This window comes from Kryptolebias marmoratus, linkage group LG24 (assembly GCF_001649575.2).
Source record: "Kryptolebias marmoratus isolate JLee-2015 linkage group LG24, ASM164957v2, whole genome shotgun sequence".
NCBI classification, from domain to species: Eukaryota; Metazoa; Chordata; class Actinopteri; order Cyprinodontiformes; family Rivulidae; genus Kryptolebias; species Kryptolebias marmoratus.
Window position 1 is genome coordinate 40,359 of NC_051453.1, and position 17,377 is coordinate 57,735.

General features: G+C 46.8%; 4 protein-coding genes across 9 annotated transcripts in view; 1 reads left to right on the forward strand and 3 right to left on the reverse strand.

Annotated features, from left to right (window-relative positions):
• Nucleotides 1–519: 519 nt before the first annotated feature.
• Nucleotides 520–5,395, reverse strand: naprt (nicotinate phosphoribosyltransferase). Of its 3 annotated transcripts, none has more exons than XM_037974095.1 (13): nt 5,100–5,395; nt 4,450–4,577; nt 4,282–4,364; nt 3,943–4,073; nt 3,756–3,871; nt 3,353–3,549; nt 3,076–3,213; nt 2,817–2,901; nt 2,653–2,733; nt 2,477–2,579; nt 2,247–2,404; nt 1,690–1,797; nt 520–1,576 (listed from the first exon to the last, which is right to left on the reverse strand). In XM_037974095.1, exons 1-13 carry the CDS (start codon nt 5,329–5,331, stop codon nt 1,499–1,501), a joined length of 1,638 nt encoding a protein of 545 aa, XP_037830023.1. In that variant the 5' UTR covers nt 5,332–5,395; the 3' UTR covers nt 520–1,498. The 3 variants fall into 3 exon arrangements, with proteins under 3 accessions (XP_037830023.1, XP_024866579.1, XP_037830024.1); XM_025010811.2 differs by having other exon boundaries at nt 3,076–3,216; nt 5,100–5,392; XM_037974096.1 differs by lacking the exons at nt 4,282–4,364; nt 4,450–4,577 and having other exon boundaries at nt 3,076–3,216; nt 5,100–5,393.
• A 90-nt stretch (nt 5,396–5,485) lies between these two features.
• lg24h8orf82 (linkage group 24 C8orf82 homolog) lies at nt 5,486–8,129 on the reverse strand. 2 transcript variants are annotated; one of them, XM_025010813.2, is made up of 4 exons: nt 7,953–8,129; nt 7,703–7,872; nt 7,577–7,625; nt 5,486–7,236 (listed from the first exon to the last, which is right to left on the reverse strand). In XM_025010813.2, the coding sequence occupies exons 2-4, from the start codon at nt 7,865–7,867 to the stop codon at nt 6,749–6,751; spliced, it is 702 nt and encodes a 233-aa protein (XP_024866581.1). In that variant the 5' UTR covers nt 7,868–7,872; nt 7,953–8,129; the 3' UTR covers nt 5,486–6,748. The 2 variants fall into 2 exon arrangements, with proteins under 2 accessions (XP_024866581.1, XP_024866582.1); XM_025010814.2 differs by having other exon boundaries at nt 5,486–7,208; nt 7,703–8,129.
• A 103-nt stretch (nt 8,130–8,232) lies between these two features.
• On the forward strand, nt 8,233–11,793 carry si:ch211-191a24.4 (uncharacterized protein LOC100150331 homolog). 3 transcript variants are annotated; one of them, XM_025010812.2, is made up of 4 exons: nt 8,233–8,351; nt 8,908–9,034; nt 9,824–9,891; nt 10,653–11,793. In XM_025010812.2, the coding sequence occupies exons 1-4, from the start codon at nt 8,276–8,278 to the stop codon at nt 11,309–11,311; spliced, it is 930 nt and encodes a 309-aa protein (XP_024866580.1). In that variant the 5' UTR covers nt 8,233–8,275; the 3' UTR covers nt 11,312–11,793. The 3 variants fall into 3 exon arrangements, with proteins under 3 accessions (XP_024866580.1, XP_017292584.1, XP_017292583.1); XM_017437095.3 differs by having other exon boundaries at nt 8,270–8,401; XM_017437094.3 differs by lacking the exon at nt 8,233–8,351 and adding an exon at nt 8,391–8,531.
• A 552-nt stretch (nt 11,794–12,345) lies between these two features.
• LOC108248355 (PH domain leucine-rich repeat-containing protein phosphatase 1) overlaps nt 12,346–17,377 on the reverse strand; it is a 15,547-nt gene continuing 10,515 nt past the window's right edge. Inside the window, exons 10-17 of the mRNA XM_017437087.3 lie at nt 16,476–16,631; nt 16,199–16,399; nt 15,871–16,033; nt 15,425–15,555; nt 15,221–15,337; nt 14,456–14,650; nt 14,134–14,371; nt 12,346–13,943 (exon numbers count right to left, since the gene is read on the reverse strand). Coding sequence (XP_017292576.1) covers nt 12,873–13,943; nt 14,134–14,371; nt 14,456–14,650; nt 15,221–15,337; nt 15,425–15,555; nt 15,871–16,033; nt 16,199–16,399; nt 16,476–16,631 — 2,272 coding nt within the window. The 3' untranslated portion in view covers nt 12,346–12,872. The remainder of the gene's footprint in view (nt 13,944–14,133; nt 14,372–14,455; nt 14,651–15,220; nt 15,338–15,424; nt 15,556–15,870; nt 16,034–16,198; nt 16,400–16,475; nt 16,632–17,377) is intronic.

Consider the following 17,377-nt stretch of genomic DNA (forward strand, 5'->3'; position numbering starts at 1 on the left):
ATTTGCAGACGGGCGATTTCAGGATTTCCAGGCTGTAAAAAAGGTCCACATGTGAAGAATGTGATCCACCTTAGAGGGATGAGATGGTCAGAGATGATATCACCTCCTCTCTGTGTCTAATAAGCTCCATATGTCCCTCTGGGTGTTTCTGTGCTTCTTCAACCAATCAGAATCCAGGGCAATCTTCCTCACATGTGGTGCAGAGGGAGGAGGAGGAGGATGGAATCAGGAGGGATAAAGAGCCTTCGGAAGATCACACGGCTTTTCTGACAGAACCAGAGCACACAGCCTAAAAGAAAAACAGTTTTCTGCAGCATTCAGGGGTTTCTGATATAAAAAGAAGCCTGAAGAGGAAGGTCTGAACTTACATGACAAAGGTTAAACTTCAGCTGAAACAAACATGAGGTAAAAACAGCAGAAATTATTAAAAATTACTCAATTATTATCATCTTGTACCTCTTTATTCCACCGCCACATGGCGGCAAAACTGAAAGGTTACAGGTTTTAATAGAACAAATGTGAAGTTGTGACTGAATTTTATTAGACAAAAAATATAAAAAAGGGTAAAAACACAAATAAATGGAAAATACATCTGAGGTGTTTGTTTGATTCAAGCGTTCTGAGGTAGAAAGAACCGATTTACTCTGAAGGTTGAGTTAATCTGATGCTTGTTTCTCAGCAGATGGATTATTGTGGAGATGGAACTGTTTACTTTCATATAATCTTTACCTTGGAGTTGTTGTTTGTTTGGCAAATGATAAAGAGGATGATAAAAGATATAAAGTTCAAACCACCTCCCACAGGAAATAACTTTTACTTCAGGTTTTCTTCAGTTGAACACAGCAGCAATAATCCCAGAGGATTAATTTGGCACAATTCAGACAAAAGATGTGTTCTGCTCAGTGCATGCTGGGTAAAAAAACTCACAAATCTACAAACAGATGTTAAGTTTTTAGCTCTAAGAGTTTAGATCAAGAGATACTGTACTATTAATTAAAGAAGAGTTAGAATAGTTAGATTAGTTGGACGTAGCCAGGCTGTCCATTAAATGTTTAATCATCACATTTTAACAGTTTTAAACATTTTCAACCTATTTTTTCACCAACAGTTTGAGTTGTGCTTGTAATAACGTGACTATAAATATCTTTAATTTCAATCCTGACTCGTAAGAACGTTATTGTGAGCAGGAGAAATGCTTGCATCAATCCAAACTAGTAATTAAAAACTTCTCATGATAATCTGAATGTTTACAAAAGGATCCGCTGAAGAAAACTGCAGGTTTTCGTATAAATCAGACTAAATTACCTTGTTTCTGTCTGTAACAGCACACAGTTCCTGTTTTGTACATTTAGTTGGAAAGTTTTAAACAAAAAAACATTAGAAAAGACATTTTCTAGACAAAAAAAAAACCTACTGAAACAGTTGATTCCAACTCATTTTCCCAGCTTTAGAGGCACCTTCGGAAACAGGATGAAAATAAAATCTTAGAAATAAATCTTTAGCTGGCCAATAAAAAGTTGCTGCTGCCTTTCTGCAGCTCTGACACCAAGTTGTGGAGTTTCTCTGACAGCGCCACCTGCAAAGAGAGAAGAGACCAAACGCTTCAGAGTAAAGACCGTTTCTGGCTTTCAGAGGAAATCTGAGCCAGTTTGTGTTTTCGTATTTGACGTAAGCGGGTCTGAGACTCACGGTGTACGAGTCGGGCTCGTGCAGCCTCTTGTGTCGAGGGTGGAGAGTCTGCAGGGAGCTCTGGACCTTTGCTCTGGTTTCTGCAGCGCTGCACAGATGATCTTTGACCTAAAAAACACATTTACTAAGACCAGGTGTCCTCCAGAGTTCCAAGTCATGTTTTATAATCATGAATGGCCTCTAGAGCCATTAAGAAATGGGATTTTTCTCATTAATTTTGTTTCTGTTTCATTTTGCATTGAACAACATTTGAAGCAATCCTGCTCCTCTTCAAATTCCTCTTTTCTCCTCCTTTAGGTGCAGTTTACTTTGACGTGTATTCATGCATGAACCCAAGATACTTTGGGTTTTATCTTCTTACCATAATTTATTAGTTAGTTCCTAATATATACAAAAGAAGCTGAGATTTTGGTGCAGTTATGGCATAAAAAAGCATATCTCAAGACACATAATAAACATTTAGGAAAATATTTGAAGTCCTCAAATTAAAAGCTTGAAGAGAATTGCAGATTTCTCCTCTACAGAGCAGAATATCTCGGAGGAGTTAGGATCCTCACCTGTCCTTTGGAGAAGACTTCCTGTCTCAGACAGATCACCTGAGCCGGAGTGACTGCAGCAGGTGAGTTCTCCTCCCCCAGAGGGTAGCAGCTCAGCGGCTGTCCTGCCTCGGGGGGAGGCTCCGCCTTCAGACACAGCAGGTCCAGAAAAGGATGACCTGCAGAGGAGAACAGCGTGGGATCAGGAGCCAAGACAGGAAAACACGACGTTCCCTTCCTTTGATAGAAACCTTCAGAGTCTATGAGCCGGTAGACGGCCTTCCTGCCAGGAACGGTGCTTTTCTCCGGCTCCTCGCTGATTTTCATCTTGGGTCTTCCTCTCACCTCCACCAGCTAGGATCACAAACACAAACCCGGGGAGAAGTCAGAACCATCAGAGCGGGCAGGTTTCTGTTGGACTCGTTACCTTGTAAACACAACCCAGAGACGGCTGCTTGGTGCAGGTGACCAGATGTGTTCCAACACCGACCGCGTCGATCTCGTTCTCCTGAAACAGAAACACAGAACATCCAGGAGAACGATCGGGCTGGGCCGTCTCAGAATCACACGCTTTCTGACGAGTCTTCCAACCTTCTCATTGAGTTCGGTCATGCTCTGCTCAGAGATGTTGTTGGTCCCGACGATGATCAGAGACTCGAAGGCAGAGACGGAAAAACTGGAGAGAGACAACAGCATGAGCTGAAGTTAGCTGAAGAACCAGGAACAGAACCTACAAGCTAAAAGTGGCAAAACACCAACCAAAAATAGCCAAACGGTAGCCAGAAAACTGCTGAATCAGCATTCAGGTCAAAACAGAGAACCGACTGGCGCAGCGTGGCGCCTCACTCACTGCTCGCTGCAGCGTCTGAAGGCACGGCGGACGTCCACCGACTGGCTGCAGAGGTCACCACTGTCCAGACGAACTCCCACAGGTCTGTAGCCGAGCTCGCACAGCGCCAACGCCACGGTGCAGAAGTTCAGCAGCCCGCTACTGAAACACACAAATCCAGAACAAAATCTGCTGCGTTTCATGGAAACTTCATATTTTCTGGTCTGTTACGTCAAACACTAAAAACATCAGGATTTGATTCCATTTTCAGGAAACGACACACGGTATCAAGAGTTACCGGCCCACGCTGTAGCTGTCGATCACAGGGAGGAAGTTGTGAGGGTAAGCAATGGCGTAAGACGTGAAAGCTGCCAACTCGCCCTCGTGGATCCTCCCGGGTTCGGCTCCCAGGAGTTCACAAACCCGACCAAGCCAGCCTTTTATTAGAGCGATGACGTTAACCGGATCGCCGGCGCCGTTTGCCGCCGCGAGGACCTGAGAGGAAAGAAACAACACAGAGACATCGGAAAAAAAACTGAAACTAAAGACTTCTTTAACGTCCTGCTCAAAACAAAGAAGACGGATCTGTCCTGAAGGACGTCTGATTCAGGTCTGAATCTGGTCTGAATCTGGTCTAAATCTGGTCTAAATAAGACCTGAATCAGACCAGATTCAGGTCTGAGGGGAGAACATGTACCTACTTGAGGCCACACCTCCTCCAGGGAGGTGAAGGACGTGACATAGGAGTGTGCCATGGTCCCCACGACGGGGATCCCAAACAGGAAACCCGCCTGAACGTTACTGGTCAGATCAAACCCTGGAAGACAAGATCGCAGTAAATGAGTAAATAATCAGTCCGGGAAACGAGACGGAGCGCACAGCGTTCACCTCCGATGTGTGTGTATCGGGAGGCGGTGAGTCCTCCGTCTGGTCCCTGAGCCCGCCGGAGGCCCATCTCCAGCAGCTTCCTCTTTGGTCCGGCTGCCAGGCGGAAGCGAGCAGCGTTACTGCACACCAGACTGAGGAGAGGAGAAGAAACAGTTCAAGGTCCAGTTCTCAGGTGAATCTGAAGCTCCTCCTTTTTAGAAAAAGACCGATGAGCTTTCGGAGTCAACTCGATTCAAGATTCACTGCAGCTAAACAATCTAAGAGGCCGTAACATCCGGTCTTGGCTGTGGTTTGGTCTGAGGTTAGCTGAGTTTAGGTCTAACTAGGTTAGGTTGTTACCTGGCGTAGTTAACCAGACAGAGTAAACTGGTCTCCAGCAGCTGGACCACAGCCAGCGGACCCTCCACCTCCATCAGAGGCACCTGCAGATGTTAAACCCGTTACTTCCTGTCACCCCCTCCACCCCCTCCCCCGCCCATACCGTAACAGCTTCACCCTGAAACTCACCCTGGCGAATGCCACGGAGCCCTCGGGAACGGAGCGCAGTGCCACCGCCGAGCAGTCCAGGCCGAGCAGGAACTGGAAGAAGGCGGGGTCGGTGGTGGGGGGCAAGATGGAGCGCAGGAACTCCACATCTGGATCCACAAACACACACCCAAAGCAATAAACAGTGATGATCCCCTCTGAGGACCAGCCTGGACCTCGGGACGACTAAAGACCCGATCCCCTCTGTGGACCAGCCTGGACCTCGGGACAAATAAAGACCCGATCCCCTCTGTGGACCAGCCTGGACCTCGGGACAACTAAAGACCCGATCCCCTCTGTGGACCAGCCTGGACCTGAGGACGACTAAAGACCCGATCCCCTCTGTGGACCAGCCTGGACCTGAGGACGACTAAAGACCCGATCAATAAAAATAATGTATTAAAGGGACAGATAAAAAGTAAAAGATGCGCACTGAACCTGTTCGCAGAACCGAGCCTGAATGGCTTCAGCTGCAGTGCTGAGGTCTGACCAGCAGATGGCGCAAGACTTCAAAATCTGTCAAACTATGAAACCCCGAACCATTTAAACCCAACTGATTCATATTGATGCCACGGTTCGGACAGGTTCGGTTTCCCCATTAAAGAGTGCGAATGACCGTGCCCGAACCTCACCTTGGTCCGTGAAGCGGAAGCTGTCCAGGAACAGCAGGCAGTCCTGCAGACCCGCGAACAGCGAGAAGCCGCCGCCGAACGGATTGTCCCTGAAGAAGAGCTCGAACACGGCGGGCTCCTGGTTCCGGCCGGCCCGCCAGTACGCGTACGCCATGGTGAACTGGTACAGGTCGGTGAGCAGCGCGGGGAGCCGCTCCCGGATCCCGCATGTGTTCCCGCTTCGAGCTGCCATGTTTGGTTCCGGGAGCTGCAGTTCCCCGAAGCTCCACTGAGTCCTGAACCGGGTCCGTCCGGATCCTATAGGCGGCTCTTCTCGTTCTGATCCGTCTGGACCAAAGAACAGACTCATATTTAGATGCATTTAATTTTAAAAAAAAAAAGGTTCATTTTGTGATAATTACTTTATTTCAATTTAAGCTGCTGGAGGAAGATGTGTTCGAGTTTAAAAAGGGTTTAGAGAATTCAAATGTCTTTTATTTCTAGTAGGGATGCACACCATTACTGACATCCTCTGACTTTGATCCAAAACTAAGTTGGGGGCGACAGCTTCAGCGGAGACCCCCAGACCTCCTTCAGCTCACAGTTGGAGTCCGGAAACACCAGGTGAAGAAGGTTTCCGACAACATATTTAGTCATAACTGTTTCAAAGAGATAAAATGATCTATCAGTATCGTCATGAGTCTCTGGAGGTTTGCTCCTGTGGGTCAAAAGCAGAAAAGTTTGATCCAGAGAGGCTCTAAAGTGTTCCTGGGTCCAGAGGTCTCCTCCCAGTGGGACACGTCTCAAACGTCTGCTCTGGAAGGCGTCCGGCATGAAGACATGCTTTAAGGACGCCTAACCCACCTCCGCTGGCTCCGCCGTGGATCGCCACCCGAGACACCTGATGGTTTACCCGGGTACGGTCTCCTGTGGCCAAACCTTTAAAACCGAGGAATCAGGATTCCTCACCGGGATTGGGAATACTGAGGCCTCATCCTTGAGCAAGGCTTGGTGAAGTGGCTCGTCGTCCCTCATATGGACCCCCCCACAATATAGTTTATTTTAGAAACAACATTTATACATTTTAGCCAAATATGTGAGCCTGGATGAACCTCTATCAGTTCCAATCCTAAACTATGCCACAGTCAGGATTAATTTAAATTTATCTGCATGTCAAACTAATATTTACATCACATTTTAAAGCATCTATCAGACAAGTATAAACTAATACTCATTCAGAGTTAGTATGTTTATTTTTAAAAGCAAGAACAGAAAACTACTAAACAGACAAAAAGAATTAACAGTTTTCAGTTTCATCTTCAGCTCAGCTGTAGTTTCAAGTCTCTGCGTCGACCAGAGTTAATTTCTGAAACGACTTTTCACGTCTCCAACCCTGAACAAACAGCTTGATTCATTTAAAATATTTAATTTTGGAACCTTGCACCTGTGTTTGAGACTTCACTCACAATCTAAGATGTCTGAGCAGCGTTCGGCGTTTCAGCTGATGTTCTGGATAAACGAACCGTCCGCAGAACCTGAAATAAATCAAACTTGATCCTAAAACAAGGACAGCTTCGTTGAGTCGCCTCATAAAGCAGAGCGCTGGTTTTAGATGATGTCTGTTTTTGTGTGTATTTCAGATTTCATGAACGAGCCACAGCTCTGAAGTTTTATCCGAGCTCTCCCTGCTCCTCCTGCGCTGCAGGGAAGCATCGAGCCAGCTCATTGGTCAGTTTGAGCGTCTGTCCTCTCCAGAGGAAGTGTGTGGGCTGTCCCGATTGGCCGCTCTCTGGCGGATAAACGAAGAAGGGACTGACCTCGATGGCCAGCGCTGACCTGACCAGGCCGACCCCCCCTGAGCGCTCCGGGCAGGGGTGATAAACCCGACCGCTGACGGGGTGCATGAACAGCGCCTCCGGACGGAAAGGCACGGCGAGCATCTCCGCACCGCCGCAGTACGACAGCAGCTCCTGCTCTCCGGTGGGTCCCTGTGGCCCCGCAGGGCTCTGCAGCAGGTGGGTGAAGACCACCGGCCTGTCATCGCAGCGCAGGAAGTTCCTCTCTCTGCCGCACAGAGACAGGAAGGGGAAGTCCTCCTCGTAGCGCCCGCTCTGATTGGAACGCAGGCGGCTGAAGAAGAAAACCAGGAAGTTTTTATCTGGAAAAAAAAATCAAAACAAATAAACAAACATCAGCTGGTGAAGAGCTGAGGCACATCTGGAGTCCTTTAACATCTGCAGCAGTTCCCTGCAGATGTGATGGCGTGACGGAGAAGAAGCTGCAGAATTTCCTCCTGCGATCAAACCAAGTATTTTTTTTTATTTATCTTTTTATAAAGACAGTTATCACGGTGGTAATGCTTCAACCTGTTTGTTTTATTGTACAGCGCTTTAGTCGGCCTTGTGATTGTTTCTTTAATAAATAAAGTGGTTTGGTTTGGTAATGGTGGCTCTAAAATGAGTGTTTATTTATTAGTGTGAGAAAAAAAAACATTTTACCTTTTAAGCAGGTGACAAAGTTTTTCATTTTGGTGTCATCGAGGAAAAGCTGCAGAAAACACATCATACAGACTGATGAACACGTGAATGTAAACATTATTTTTGCTTATTTCTTCAAAGCCTCACCTGTCCTTGGTGGTCCATGTAGTAGAAGTACTCCCGGATCCGAGGTTCGGGGCTCTGGCCCTGGATGTAGGTAACGGCTCTTGTGGAGGAGGCGTAGCCGGCGGGGATGCAGCTCAGAGCGGTCAGAGCTCTGCAGCTTCGCCCGGCGGTCCGGAGGAACAACATGGTCGCTGGAGGGTTGAAATGTTCTGGGATGAACACGGAACTCAAAGGACACCGGGTCCAGATTAAAAAAGCGTTTATTACTCACAGAAGGTCACAAACTCGGGTTTTAGCTTGTTTGTTTACAGACAACAAAGACGCGACCCAGAAGTGTTTATATCAGTTCACCGCTGCTGCCCCTGCTGGACGGGAGTGTGTATAACACTGTGTATATAATCGACTTGCATTAATAAATTTGTAACTTATAAATCAAAGTTTATCCAGCACTTTAGTTGAGATAATAAAGTTTTGACCCTAGGGAGTTATTTTGCCCATGTCAGTGTAAAAAAATAAAATATAATGAAAAAAATTATAAACTGTTCAAGGAGTCTGCAGAGTGTGGGAGAGTACAAAAGGCTTTTCACAGAATAAATGAAGCACGTAAACAACAAAGTGTCCCTCCTTCCCCTCCAAACAGCACAAAGAAACGGATCCACAGCAGCTGCAGGTGAAACCAGATTTTTTACCTGCGGGTTTCTCTTCCGTCTCCTTGTCCAGGTAGGGTGGAGCTCGATGACTTTTATTAAAATATACGTCATTATTGGAGCTGTTTCTACACACGATGATGGCTTAAGGATTTAGAAGACATGACAGTAAAACAGCACTTCAGACTTTAATCGCCCTCACAGTAAGTTAATGTGTTAGTAAAGCTAATTACAGGTTTTAACTAAACTAGCTCAACATGAAATTTATGTAAATCGACTTACGTTAGCGTAAGGCTGTCAAATATTCCTAAAGTAATATTTTCCTCTTCTTCTTCTTGTGTAGGTTTTTAATTTTTTATTTTTTTGAGGCGCGGTTGGGGTATTAACTGTTAAAATATTTGATTTTATGTCTTTTAATTCGACTTTCTTTGTGTTTTGTTTACGTCGAAACGTAAGTTACGTCAACGGTTAACTTTTTTTGCGTAAACTGTCTTCGAGATTCTCAATGTGCGTTCTTTTACGTACAAAAAGTAAGACCTCGGTAACGCTTTGGGTTTTTTTTGTTTATTTTGTTTACAGGTGGTTTCTGTGACGCTTCTCGGTCAGCAGCCATGAGTCAACCGGCCCGTTCGAACCGGGGGTACCGGGAGAGAAATGGAGAGCAGCGGCCGCCGACCTGCGACGACAGGCGGGCGTCTCCCGACAGGTGAGCCCGGTGTCGGAAATCAGGATTATTCACTACATTCACCTAAAAAACAAGTCCTGTTGAAGATGATAGCAGCTAAATTAGTAATTAGGAACATAATTAGTGTTCTGGTATACAAATAATTATAACTATTAATATCGTGCTAAAACTTGGGGTGGTAGTAGCTGAGAGTCACTTCTAACAGTCTCTGAGTGCTACTGATTGTATTAAAAGTGTCGGATGATATGCATTAAGTTAAGGGGTTAGTAGTTTTTAAAAAGTGGGGAATTTGTTGTTAAATTCAGCTTTTTCTGACTTAAGTTTTTATAAAGTTGTTTTTTTTTAGTTAGACTAAAAGTGTAATAACTTGTTTATTTAATTCCAGATTCCTGGGGTGTTTGTGCATGCATTTTTGTGAACTTTAAAGGACATTTTATTTACAACTGTAAATCTGAGTCTGGATGTTTTGAAAGGAAAATAAGCAGAAAACATGTTTTATTTTCCATTTATAAACCTGCCGGTGGGTTAAAATGCTCAGATATCTGTTTAAAGTTTGTACATTTTTCAGATTTATATCAGCTTTTAGCATTTCATCAAAATTCAAAAAGCTACTCTGCTTAAAAGCAAAATCTTAAGTAAACTAAAAAGATTTACTTATTTTGACAATTTTCTGGATCCTTTCCGATCTAAAGATCAAAACTGACATACAAGTTCAAATCTGACTGTGTGAACTTTAATTTAGAACAAAAATAAGCTGCAGTGGAAAACAAGTTTGAACAAGCCGATTGTTTCTGACTGAATGTGTTTCAGGTCTTCCTCTCGGCCCCCTCGCAGGGACCACCGGGACTCTAAATGCACCAACATCTGCTCCAGGAGAGGTAGGCCAGCGCCGTGGCGAAACTATCCGAGTCGTATAAATCCCAAAGCCGGTCTGAAGGCGGCTGCAGCGTCGAAGTTCGGTTTCAGTTCATAACTTCCTCCTACAAGATCCAGACCGACCGGTTCTCTGTGGTTTTACTCAGATCAGAGGAGGGACAGGGAGAAACTGAGACTTCAGGTCTAATAAACGATCAGAGGAGCTGAATCCTGGAAGGTTAAAAATGGTAAATCTGTGTCAGACTGCAGAGGAGAAAATGAGACGAGTTTACAGCCTCAGCCCTGAAAAAGTTGAATAAAAACCCGACGCAATGATTGGCTGAACTGAAGCCCTCATGGGGAGGAAATCAAACCAGTTTTAGGAACACAGGAGGTAATTTAGCAACAAATCTAAAAACTGAGTCTAATCGTCCAAGATCTTTACGTGGGTGAGAGCAGTTGTTGTTCTAAAACCTGAGGCACTAATGCACCCCCATACCATCAGAGAGGCAGGCTGACCTCAGAACAGTTCTCCTCTTTGGTCCAGAGGAGACACATCTGTTCACATCTGGCTTCTTCTCTGCCTGATAGTTTTAAGCAGCACGGTGAACTGTGTTTACAGACAGTGTTCCTGAGCAGAACAGAACCAGATCACCAACATCCAATCTTGACCTTTGACCTCAGAGATCATTGGGTTCTGTCTTTTTTTACATTTTACACAAATTTAAAGTTTTTTTTGTTGCTGTTCTATCAGAAATAAAACGGCAGACTCTTCTCCCCTCAGGCATCGTGTTGATCTGCGCCATCCTGACCAACGCCCTGGTCCTGATCTGCGTGGTTGCGGCTCAGATGGTCATGTCGGGCTTGTCCTCCATGGGCGGCGTGGGCAGCTTCAACATCAACACCAACTTAAACCTGCAGGGCACCGAGCTGCAGGAGGCCCGGGACCTGGACATGCAGTACAGCCAGATGAGGGCGCCGGGCATCTACGGCGGCATCGCCTTCAGCCTGGTGTTCGGCGTAGTCTCGCTGCTGTTCGTCGTCGCCGGGACCAAACCCCCCCACCTGATGTCCCAGAAGCTGCTGATGGGCCAGCTGGTGTTCCAGGCGGTGGGCGCCCCCGCCTACGTGGTGGCCGTTGGCCTCTACCTGCACTTCGTCATCAGGGTCAACTCCACGGAAGTGTGCAGGAAGCGCGAGATCCTGTACAGACGGAACGGCTACACCTGGATGAACTGCGACGTGAGCGGGGCCGATGCGGCCGTGGCTCTGTTCGGCCTCATCACCGCCATCCTCTACGCGGCCGGCACCGTGCTCACCTTTCAGACCATACGAAGGGTGAGGCGCTACCTGCAGGAGAGGAAGAGGCGGGAGGAGGAGAAGCAGCGGGCCCGGAGCAACCCTCAGAGAGCGCCACTGAGGGCCGACACCACCTTCGTGTGAGACGGCCGAAGGGACAGCTGCCACCTGGAACTACTGCAAGGAAAAGAGGAGCAAGAGGAACAAATGAAGTCCTGACATGTCGAGCAGCAGAACGGGTCAGAACCTTTCCTGCAGCAGAGCCACGGACCCATCCTGACAGAAAAGAGTGAGCAAAGACCGCATCACACCGGCTCCAAACTGTCAGAAATTCTGGACAAAAAAATAAGTTCTAATTGAACATTTTTAACCTCTGCCTCCTTTTGGATCAAAACCAAAACCAGTGACTAAATAATTATCTGTAGCAGCTCAGGCTGATTACTTCTGTAAATAATGTCATTTATAATTAAAGCTTTTGTTATACTTAAATCTAAAATGTTCATTAATTACAAACTCAGGCAGTTCAGTAAATCGAGGGAAATTTTTTAAAACATGTATTTGTACCAAAGTTTGTTTTTAACTTTTGAGCAACTGTAATAAAAGCTTCAGCATGATTTTAATTTGAATAAAAATCAGTTCTGTGGTTTTTACAGTTTAGTTTTGGGAGCGAAAGCTACTTAAAACTACGACCCGGATGAGGTTTTTAAAAAAGTTCTGAACGGACTTTCAGGAAACGTTCCTGGTGCTGATCCGGATCCTGCTGTGGCCTCAGTGGAGGTTTGAGTTTCTAGTTTGATGAATAAAACAGGACAAATGTTAAAATTACTCAAACTGTTGAGGAAAATTTACTCATTTTGAGTTTCTGCAGCTTTTAATCCCTTAAGAAATAACTTTAAACACATTTTCTTCATATTTTTTTTACTAAATCAGGAGTTGTTCCTGCTAAATGAAATGTAAATTGAAGTTATAGTTTGACATTATGAAAGTAAGGATTTGTGTTCAGTTTATTTTAATCAAATTTAAACAGAACGATGTTCCCCTGTTAGTTATTTTATGTATTTGTGGAAAATTTAAAGTATTTCTCTTCATTTACTTTAAACTTTATATGAATATTTTTACATTAAAGTTTTTAAGGTACTTTTTCCATCCGTTTCCCTGAAGAAGCCCAAGTCGGCAAATCTGAGTTTATCTGAAAACTTTATTGTTTAGCAAAAGTGGCTCTCTTGTGCAGTTTTCTGTTCTCAACATGTCTGTAACACTTTTCAGAAAAACATCTGTTAGTAACTGATCGCCGCAGCACCGCTCTGGACTCGACCCGCCCAGAAAACACAAACCTGGAAAAACAAAAACTAATCAGCCTTCGGAAATAAATCATCTTTTCTCTCAGAGAATATTAGTATGCCTCAGTGACTAGCGCACTTTAAAGTATTAAACTCCTAGGAGTTAGTTAAACAGCTACTAACTCCGACAACTGTAAGGCCATCAGCTGCGACTGAAAAATAAAATAAAAAAATAGAGGGGAAAAGTCACAAAAACCTTAAAGTACCGTTTAACATAAAACAGACGAGAAAATAATTAAACACAAAGTGCTTCTTCATACCATAGATATGGTAAAAATCAACTACAGGTGGAGATTTGATCAGAGCGTTAGAAAAAGGGGAGTTCTCAGTAGAAAACGTGGAAACGGAGACGGATGAAGGTCCTGTTAGAGAGGCGTGACGAAGTAATCGGCAGCTCTCTGGTAGCTGTGAGTCTGCAGCTGTTCCTGCTGCTGCTGCTGCTGCTGCTGGATGATCTGACGGACCTCCTCCTCCAGCTCCGGCGGGATGATCAGCTGGTCATCGGGGTCCGGCTGGGCGGGGGCGTTGAAGTAGCCCCCCTGCTTCCTGACGGGGAAGTCACCGGCCTCCTCGATGACGTCCTGGTTCTGGCCCTGACAGGCAACGGACCCGTTGGCCCGAGCCCTGCGGCCCAGAGTCCCCAACCGAGCGTCCCCGCTGAGGCTGGGGGAGGAGGGAGGCAGGGAGGCGAGGGTAGGGGGTGAGATCTCGGGAGGTTTGCCTGCCGTGTGAGCGTGAGCACAGACGTGGCGGAGCAGGCAGTGGACGTCTGCTTCCACCTCCACGCGGCTGCCGTTGGAGAACACGCCGGCGATGGGCTCCTCGTCCTCACTGTCCAGCCCGTTGTCGGACAAAGCTCCGGAGAACTGTCTCTGGAAGCTCCCTCCCCCACGGGCGGGTCTCCGCACGCCGGATCGCTGGGAGGTCAGGTGGTCAGTCTGAGGCGGCGGCTCCTCCGAGGACGCTGTGGATCCCACCTCACTGCTCATCTCAGATGTGCTGAACTCGCTGCTCAGCTCGCTCACGGTTCCCGAGGAAGCCGGCGGCAGCGGGATCCCGCCCTCGCCGCTGGACGAGTAAGGCTGCGCGGCCGGGCCGGGGCTGGGCGGGGGAGGCGGGGGCTCGCAGAAACAGCAGCAGTCTTCGGTGATGCTGAGCTGCACCACGATGGTGCTGACGCTGTCAGAGCAGCCGTAGCTCTGAGCCAACGTAACCAGCTTCTTGGCGGCGGCGAGGGCGTCCGGGACGTTCCGGACGGCTTCAACGGCCTCGCCGGGAGACAGCAGGTCCCACAGTCCCCGGCTGCCCAGGAGGAAGAACTCGTCCTGAGGAGTGAGCGTCATCGTGGTGACGTGGGGGCGGGGTGTCACGGAGGGGCAGAGGAAGGAGTAACCCATCATTCTGGTAGAGTCCGTCACGCCGCTGACTTTATTATCCTACAGGAGGCAAAGTTTTCACAAAAATGACTTTCATAAAACCAGAGAAAATTCATTCTGTTTATAATCAGTGGACTAAGGATTTAAAGGAACAGAACGATAACAAGAACCACATTTCAGATAAAAATCAGTTTATATTTCCTTTAAGTGTCTTTAAATAATCCGTCCTGACTCTGCAGTTTGCAGTTACCTCAGTGATGATGGCGTTGTGCTGTCGGACCCTCCGGTACTCCGTCTCCTCCCTGACGCTGTGAGCGTTAGAGAGCAGTAGAGCTTTCCCGCCTCGACACAGCACGGCCCGACAGCGGCCCACGTTGGCGGCCTTCAGGGTAAAGCAGCCGCCGTGCTCGCCGGGCGCCACCGGGTCGTGCCTGATGTGGCACAGTGCCGCAGAGCCGCCCATCCTCTGTCCCGCTGTGCCCAGTTTCCTTCAGAGACGCAACAAAGACAAACCGTCAGCAGGAAGGCCCAGCCGCGGCGGCAGAGGAAACGGTTTAAAGGTGCGTGTTTACCTTTGCATGGTGAGGAAGGTGTTGGTCATGTAGTCCTCCTGCCTCTGGCTTCTGTGGAGCTCCTCTGCCAACACGTCTCCCATGGTGCACTGCAGCAGGTAAGGCACCTCGACATTCCGGTCTCCATCAAACACGCCGTACAGAGCTTCACGGATCCCACAGAAGCTGTCCTGGGCCAGAGCCGCCACACAGAGCCTGAGAACAACAGAGGAGCCAATCACTCCTTCAGTTCTGACCTGAAAGACCTCATGCTGATTATAGATGTCTAAAAACACGACTGCATTTGCTCCAGGGACAAACAGTCCTGCTAACAAGTTGGATCAGAACCAGCTTCTCTCACGAAGACTGCTCAGGCTAAAACACAACACCTGGCACGTCTTTGTGTTCCCACTTCAGGAACAAAAACAAAACTGCCAAGGAGCCAAATTCTATATAATTACAGCTTAACAAACGTTTTAATTCAAGCAAAGAAACTAAAAAAACTGGGGAAACTGTAACTGCTGAGTGCCGAATGATGTTCCTGAATTTTGCTGCTGAAGCTAAAACCAGATTTTTAAAATAGAAACAATCCAAACAGAAGCTAAACAATCTAAAAGCTAAAGCAGCTAAACAGATGCTAAAGCTGCTCAAAATCACAGCACTCCATCCCCATCGAGCTGAACATCTTGATTTATGAAACTGAAGAGTATAAAGTATGTTTGGAAGAAACAAACAGGGAAACTGTGTGAACGCTGACTCAGCGTTTACCAACAGGAGAAGACTGACTTGTTTTTGACTCCGGAGGCCTCGGTGAAACCGTGACTCCAGACGGCGGGGACTCCATGGCCGTCGCTCGCACACGGAGCTGAAGGAGACGGATCCACCCTGAAACAGCGGATGTTACTGTGGAAAGAAGAGGAGACAAACAAAAACATCAGACAGCTGTTCCAAAGGTTCTGCCAGAGGCTTGTTTACGGTCGCTGCTCGTACTTGAGAAGCTCCAGGCTCTTGTGGTCCAGGTTGAGTCGAGGGTTTCCTGTGAGGTCGAGCTCCTGCAGTTTTGGAGGAAGCGTCTCCGGCAGGGTGACCTCGGTCAGCTCGTTGCAGCTAAGATCAACACACTGAAAACAGCAGAGAGTCACTCACAGTCACTAAGAACCGCAGCAGGATGGCTTTCAGTAGAGGTCAAAGCTGTGAACTCAACTGATCTACTAAACAGGAAGGAAATGTTTTAAGTGGAAGAGAGGTCAAATTTGTGAAAGACAAACCGAAATAATAAAAAGTGTAACAGAATATTTCATAGATGATAGATTTGTAGCTGAATTAACCTGTTCTAATCACATCTCCTTTTTTATGTTTCCATCTAACTACTGCAGAGTTTTTATTTTCACGACATAGCTGAAATATTTGCAGTGCAGGTAAGGTTTGAGCTGCACCTTTATCTCCGGCAGCTGGAGGACTTCAGGGAAGGTGGTGATGCAGTTGGAGTGGGCGGAGAGTGTGTGCAGCCGCTGACAGCTGAGGATGGTGGTGGGCACGGCTTTCAGTCTGTTCCCGCTCAGGTCCAGCTCCTCCAGCTGCTCCAGTCGGGCCAGTTTACTGCACAAAAACTCAGACTTAGTCCCTCTGACCTGGTCTGGTGTTGAAGTGAGGATAAAACTTCATTTCATTTTTAAGTAACGGGAGCAAAGAACATGAAACACTGGTGATGATCAGAGATAAAGACAGAAACAACTGAGTTCCTCTCCTCGCATTTATCTTTACCTGGCAGTGAAAGCCTGCAGCTGGTTGTAGGCGACGTGGAGCACCCTCAGGTGGCCGTGTCCCGTCAGTAGAGGGATGCACTTATCTGTCAAGTTGTTATTGGTCACGTAAAGCTCTTCCAGGCTGCTGAAGGCGTCCTCTGACAGGCTGGCTGCAGGGAGGTCCTCCAGCTTGTTGGCCGACACGTTTATGTAACGTAAGCTGCAATGAAACCCAGAATCCAGAATAAGTGATTCACAGCAAAAGGAAGAAAGCCATATAAGAGCAAAGAATGCACCTCTGTGCTTTGATGAACAGGTTGTGTGGGAGCTCGGTCAGGTGGTTGTGCTGCAGGTCCAGGACTTCCAGCTGAGATCTCTCCAGCCTCTCGGTCAGCCGGCACACATCGTTCCAGCCCGCCAGCAGCTTTCTGAGGCTCCCGCTGGACAGCAGCCTGCAACACAAACACAGCCGACTCAGTCTGTGGAGCCCCCCGCTTCCGGCAGAGGTTCAAGTAGTTCAACAAATGTGAACTCGTGACTCATGATGGACGCAGGGAGAGCTGAGCTGAAACTACAGTTTCTGTCCAGATTGGAGATGAACCACAGGATCAGATTGCTTAATCTGAGGGTTAACGGCACCGCGTCAGAACCGGGCAGGGAAGGATTTCTAACCTCGATAATTAGATAATTAAGTAACATTTATTTTGATACGGGCAGTTTTTAACTAGTCTCATGGTTCCTACACATTTCTCATTTCAAATTTCCAAATTTCTTATTTGATTTTCTGACTATTTGTCCAACATTTACTTTATTTAACACACACAGTACAGACTGTACACAACAAATAAAAAATAATGAGTTAAAAACACAGTTAAAACTATAATACAATATAATGGTAATTTTTGAAACTCTGAGGCTGGACTAACTTGTGACACCATATGGTAAATAATCCTCATTTAGATAAACTATTAAATATTTTATGAACTAAAACTAGATGATCATCCTTAAAAAAAAAAAAAATTCCCTTCTCACCCTCCGCGGGTGGGCTTGTTTCATCCTCTGAGCTCGGGTCCTCTACCAGAGGCCTGGGAGCTTGAGGGTTCTGCGCAGTATCTTGGCTGTGCCTAGAACTGCACATTTCTGGACTGAGATGTCTGATGTTGTTCCTGGGATCTGTTGTAGCCACTGCTCCAGTTTG

Excerpts from the sequence above, each read along its gene's own strand:
- naprt (XM_025010811.2), bottom strand. The coding sequence starts at position 5,331 with ATGGCAGCTCGAAGCGGGAACACATGCGGGATCCGGGAGCGGCTCCCC. Across the intron at positions 3,872-3,942 it reads CCGATACACACACATCGGAG|GGTTTGATCTGACCAGTAAC; the intron begins GTGAACGCTGTG and ends CTTGTCTTCCAG. Across the intron at positions 1,577-1,689 it reads ACGAGCCCGACTCGTACACC|GTGGCGCTGTCAGAGAAACT; the intron begins GTGAGTCTCAGA and ends CTCTCTTTGCAG.
- lg24h8orf82 (XM_025010813.2), bottom strand. The coding sequence starts at position 7,867 with ATGTTGTTCCTCCGGACCGCCGGGCGAAGCTGCAGAGCTCTGACCGCT. Across the intron at positions 7,626-7,702 it reads ACATGGACCACCAAGGACAG|CTTTTCCTCGATGACACCAA; the intron begins GTGAGGCTTTGA and ends TGTTTTCTGCAG. Across the intron at positions 7,237-7,576 it reads CTTTGTCACCTGCTTAAAAG|ATAAAAACTTCCTGGTTTTC; the intron begins GTAAAATGTTTT and ends TTTTTTTTCCAG.
- si:ch211-191a24.4 (XM_025010812.2), top strand. The coding sequence starts at position 8,276 with ATGAAGCACGTAAACAACAAAGTGTCCCTCCTTCCCCTCCAAACAGCA. Across the intron at positions 9,035-9,823 it reads AGGCGGGCGTCTCCCGACAG|GTCTTCCTCTCGGCCCCCTC; the intron begins GTGAGCCCGGTG and ends AATGTGTTTCAG. Across the intron at positions 9,892-10,652 it reads CAACATCTGCTCCAGGAGAG|GCATCGTGTTGATCTGCGCC; the intron begins GTAGGCCAGCGC and ends TTCTCCCCTCAG.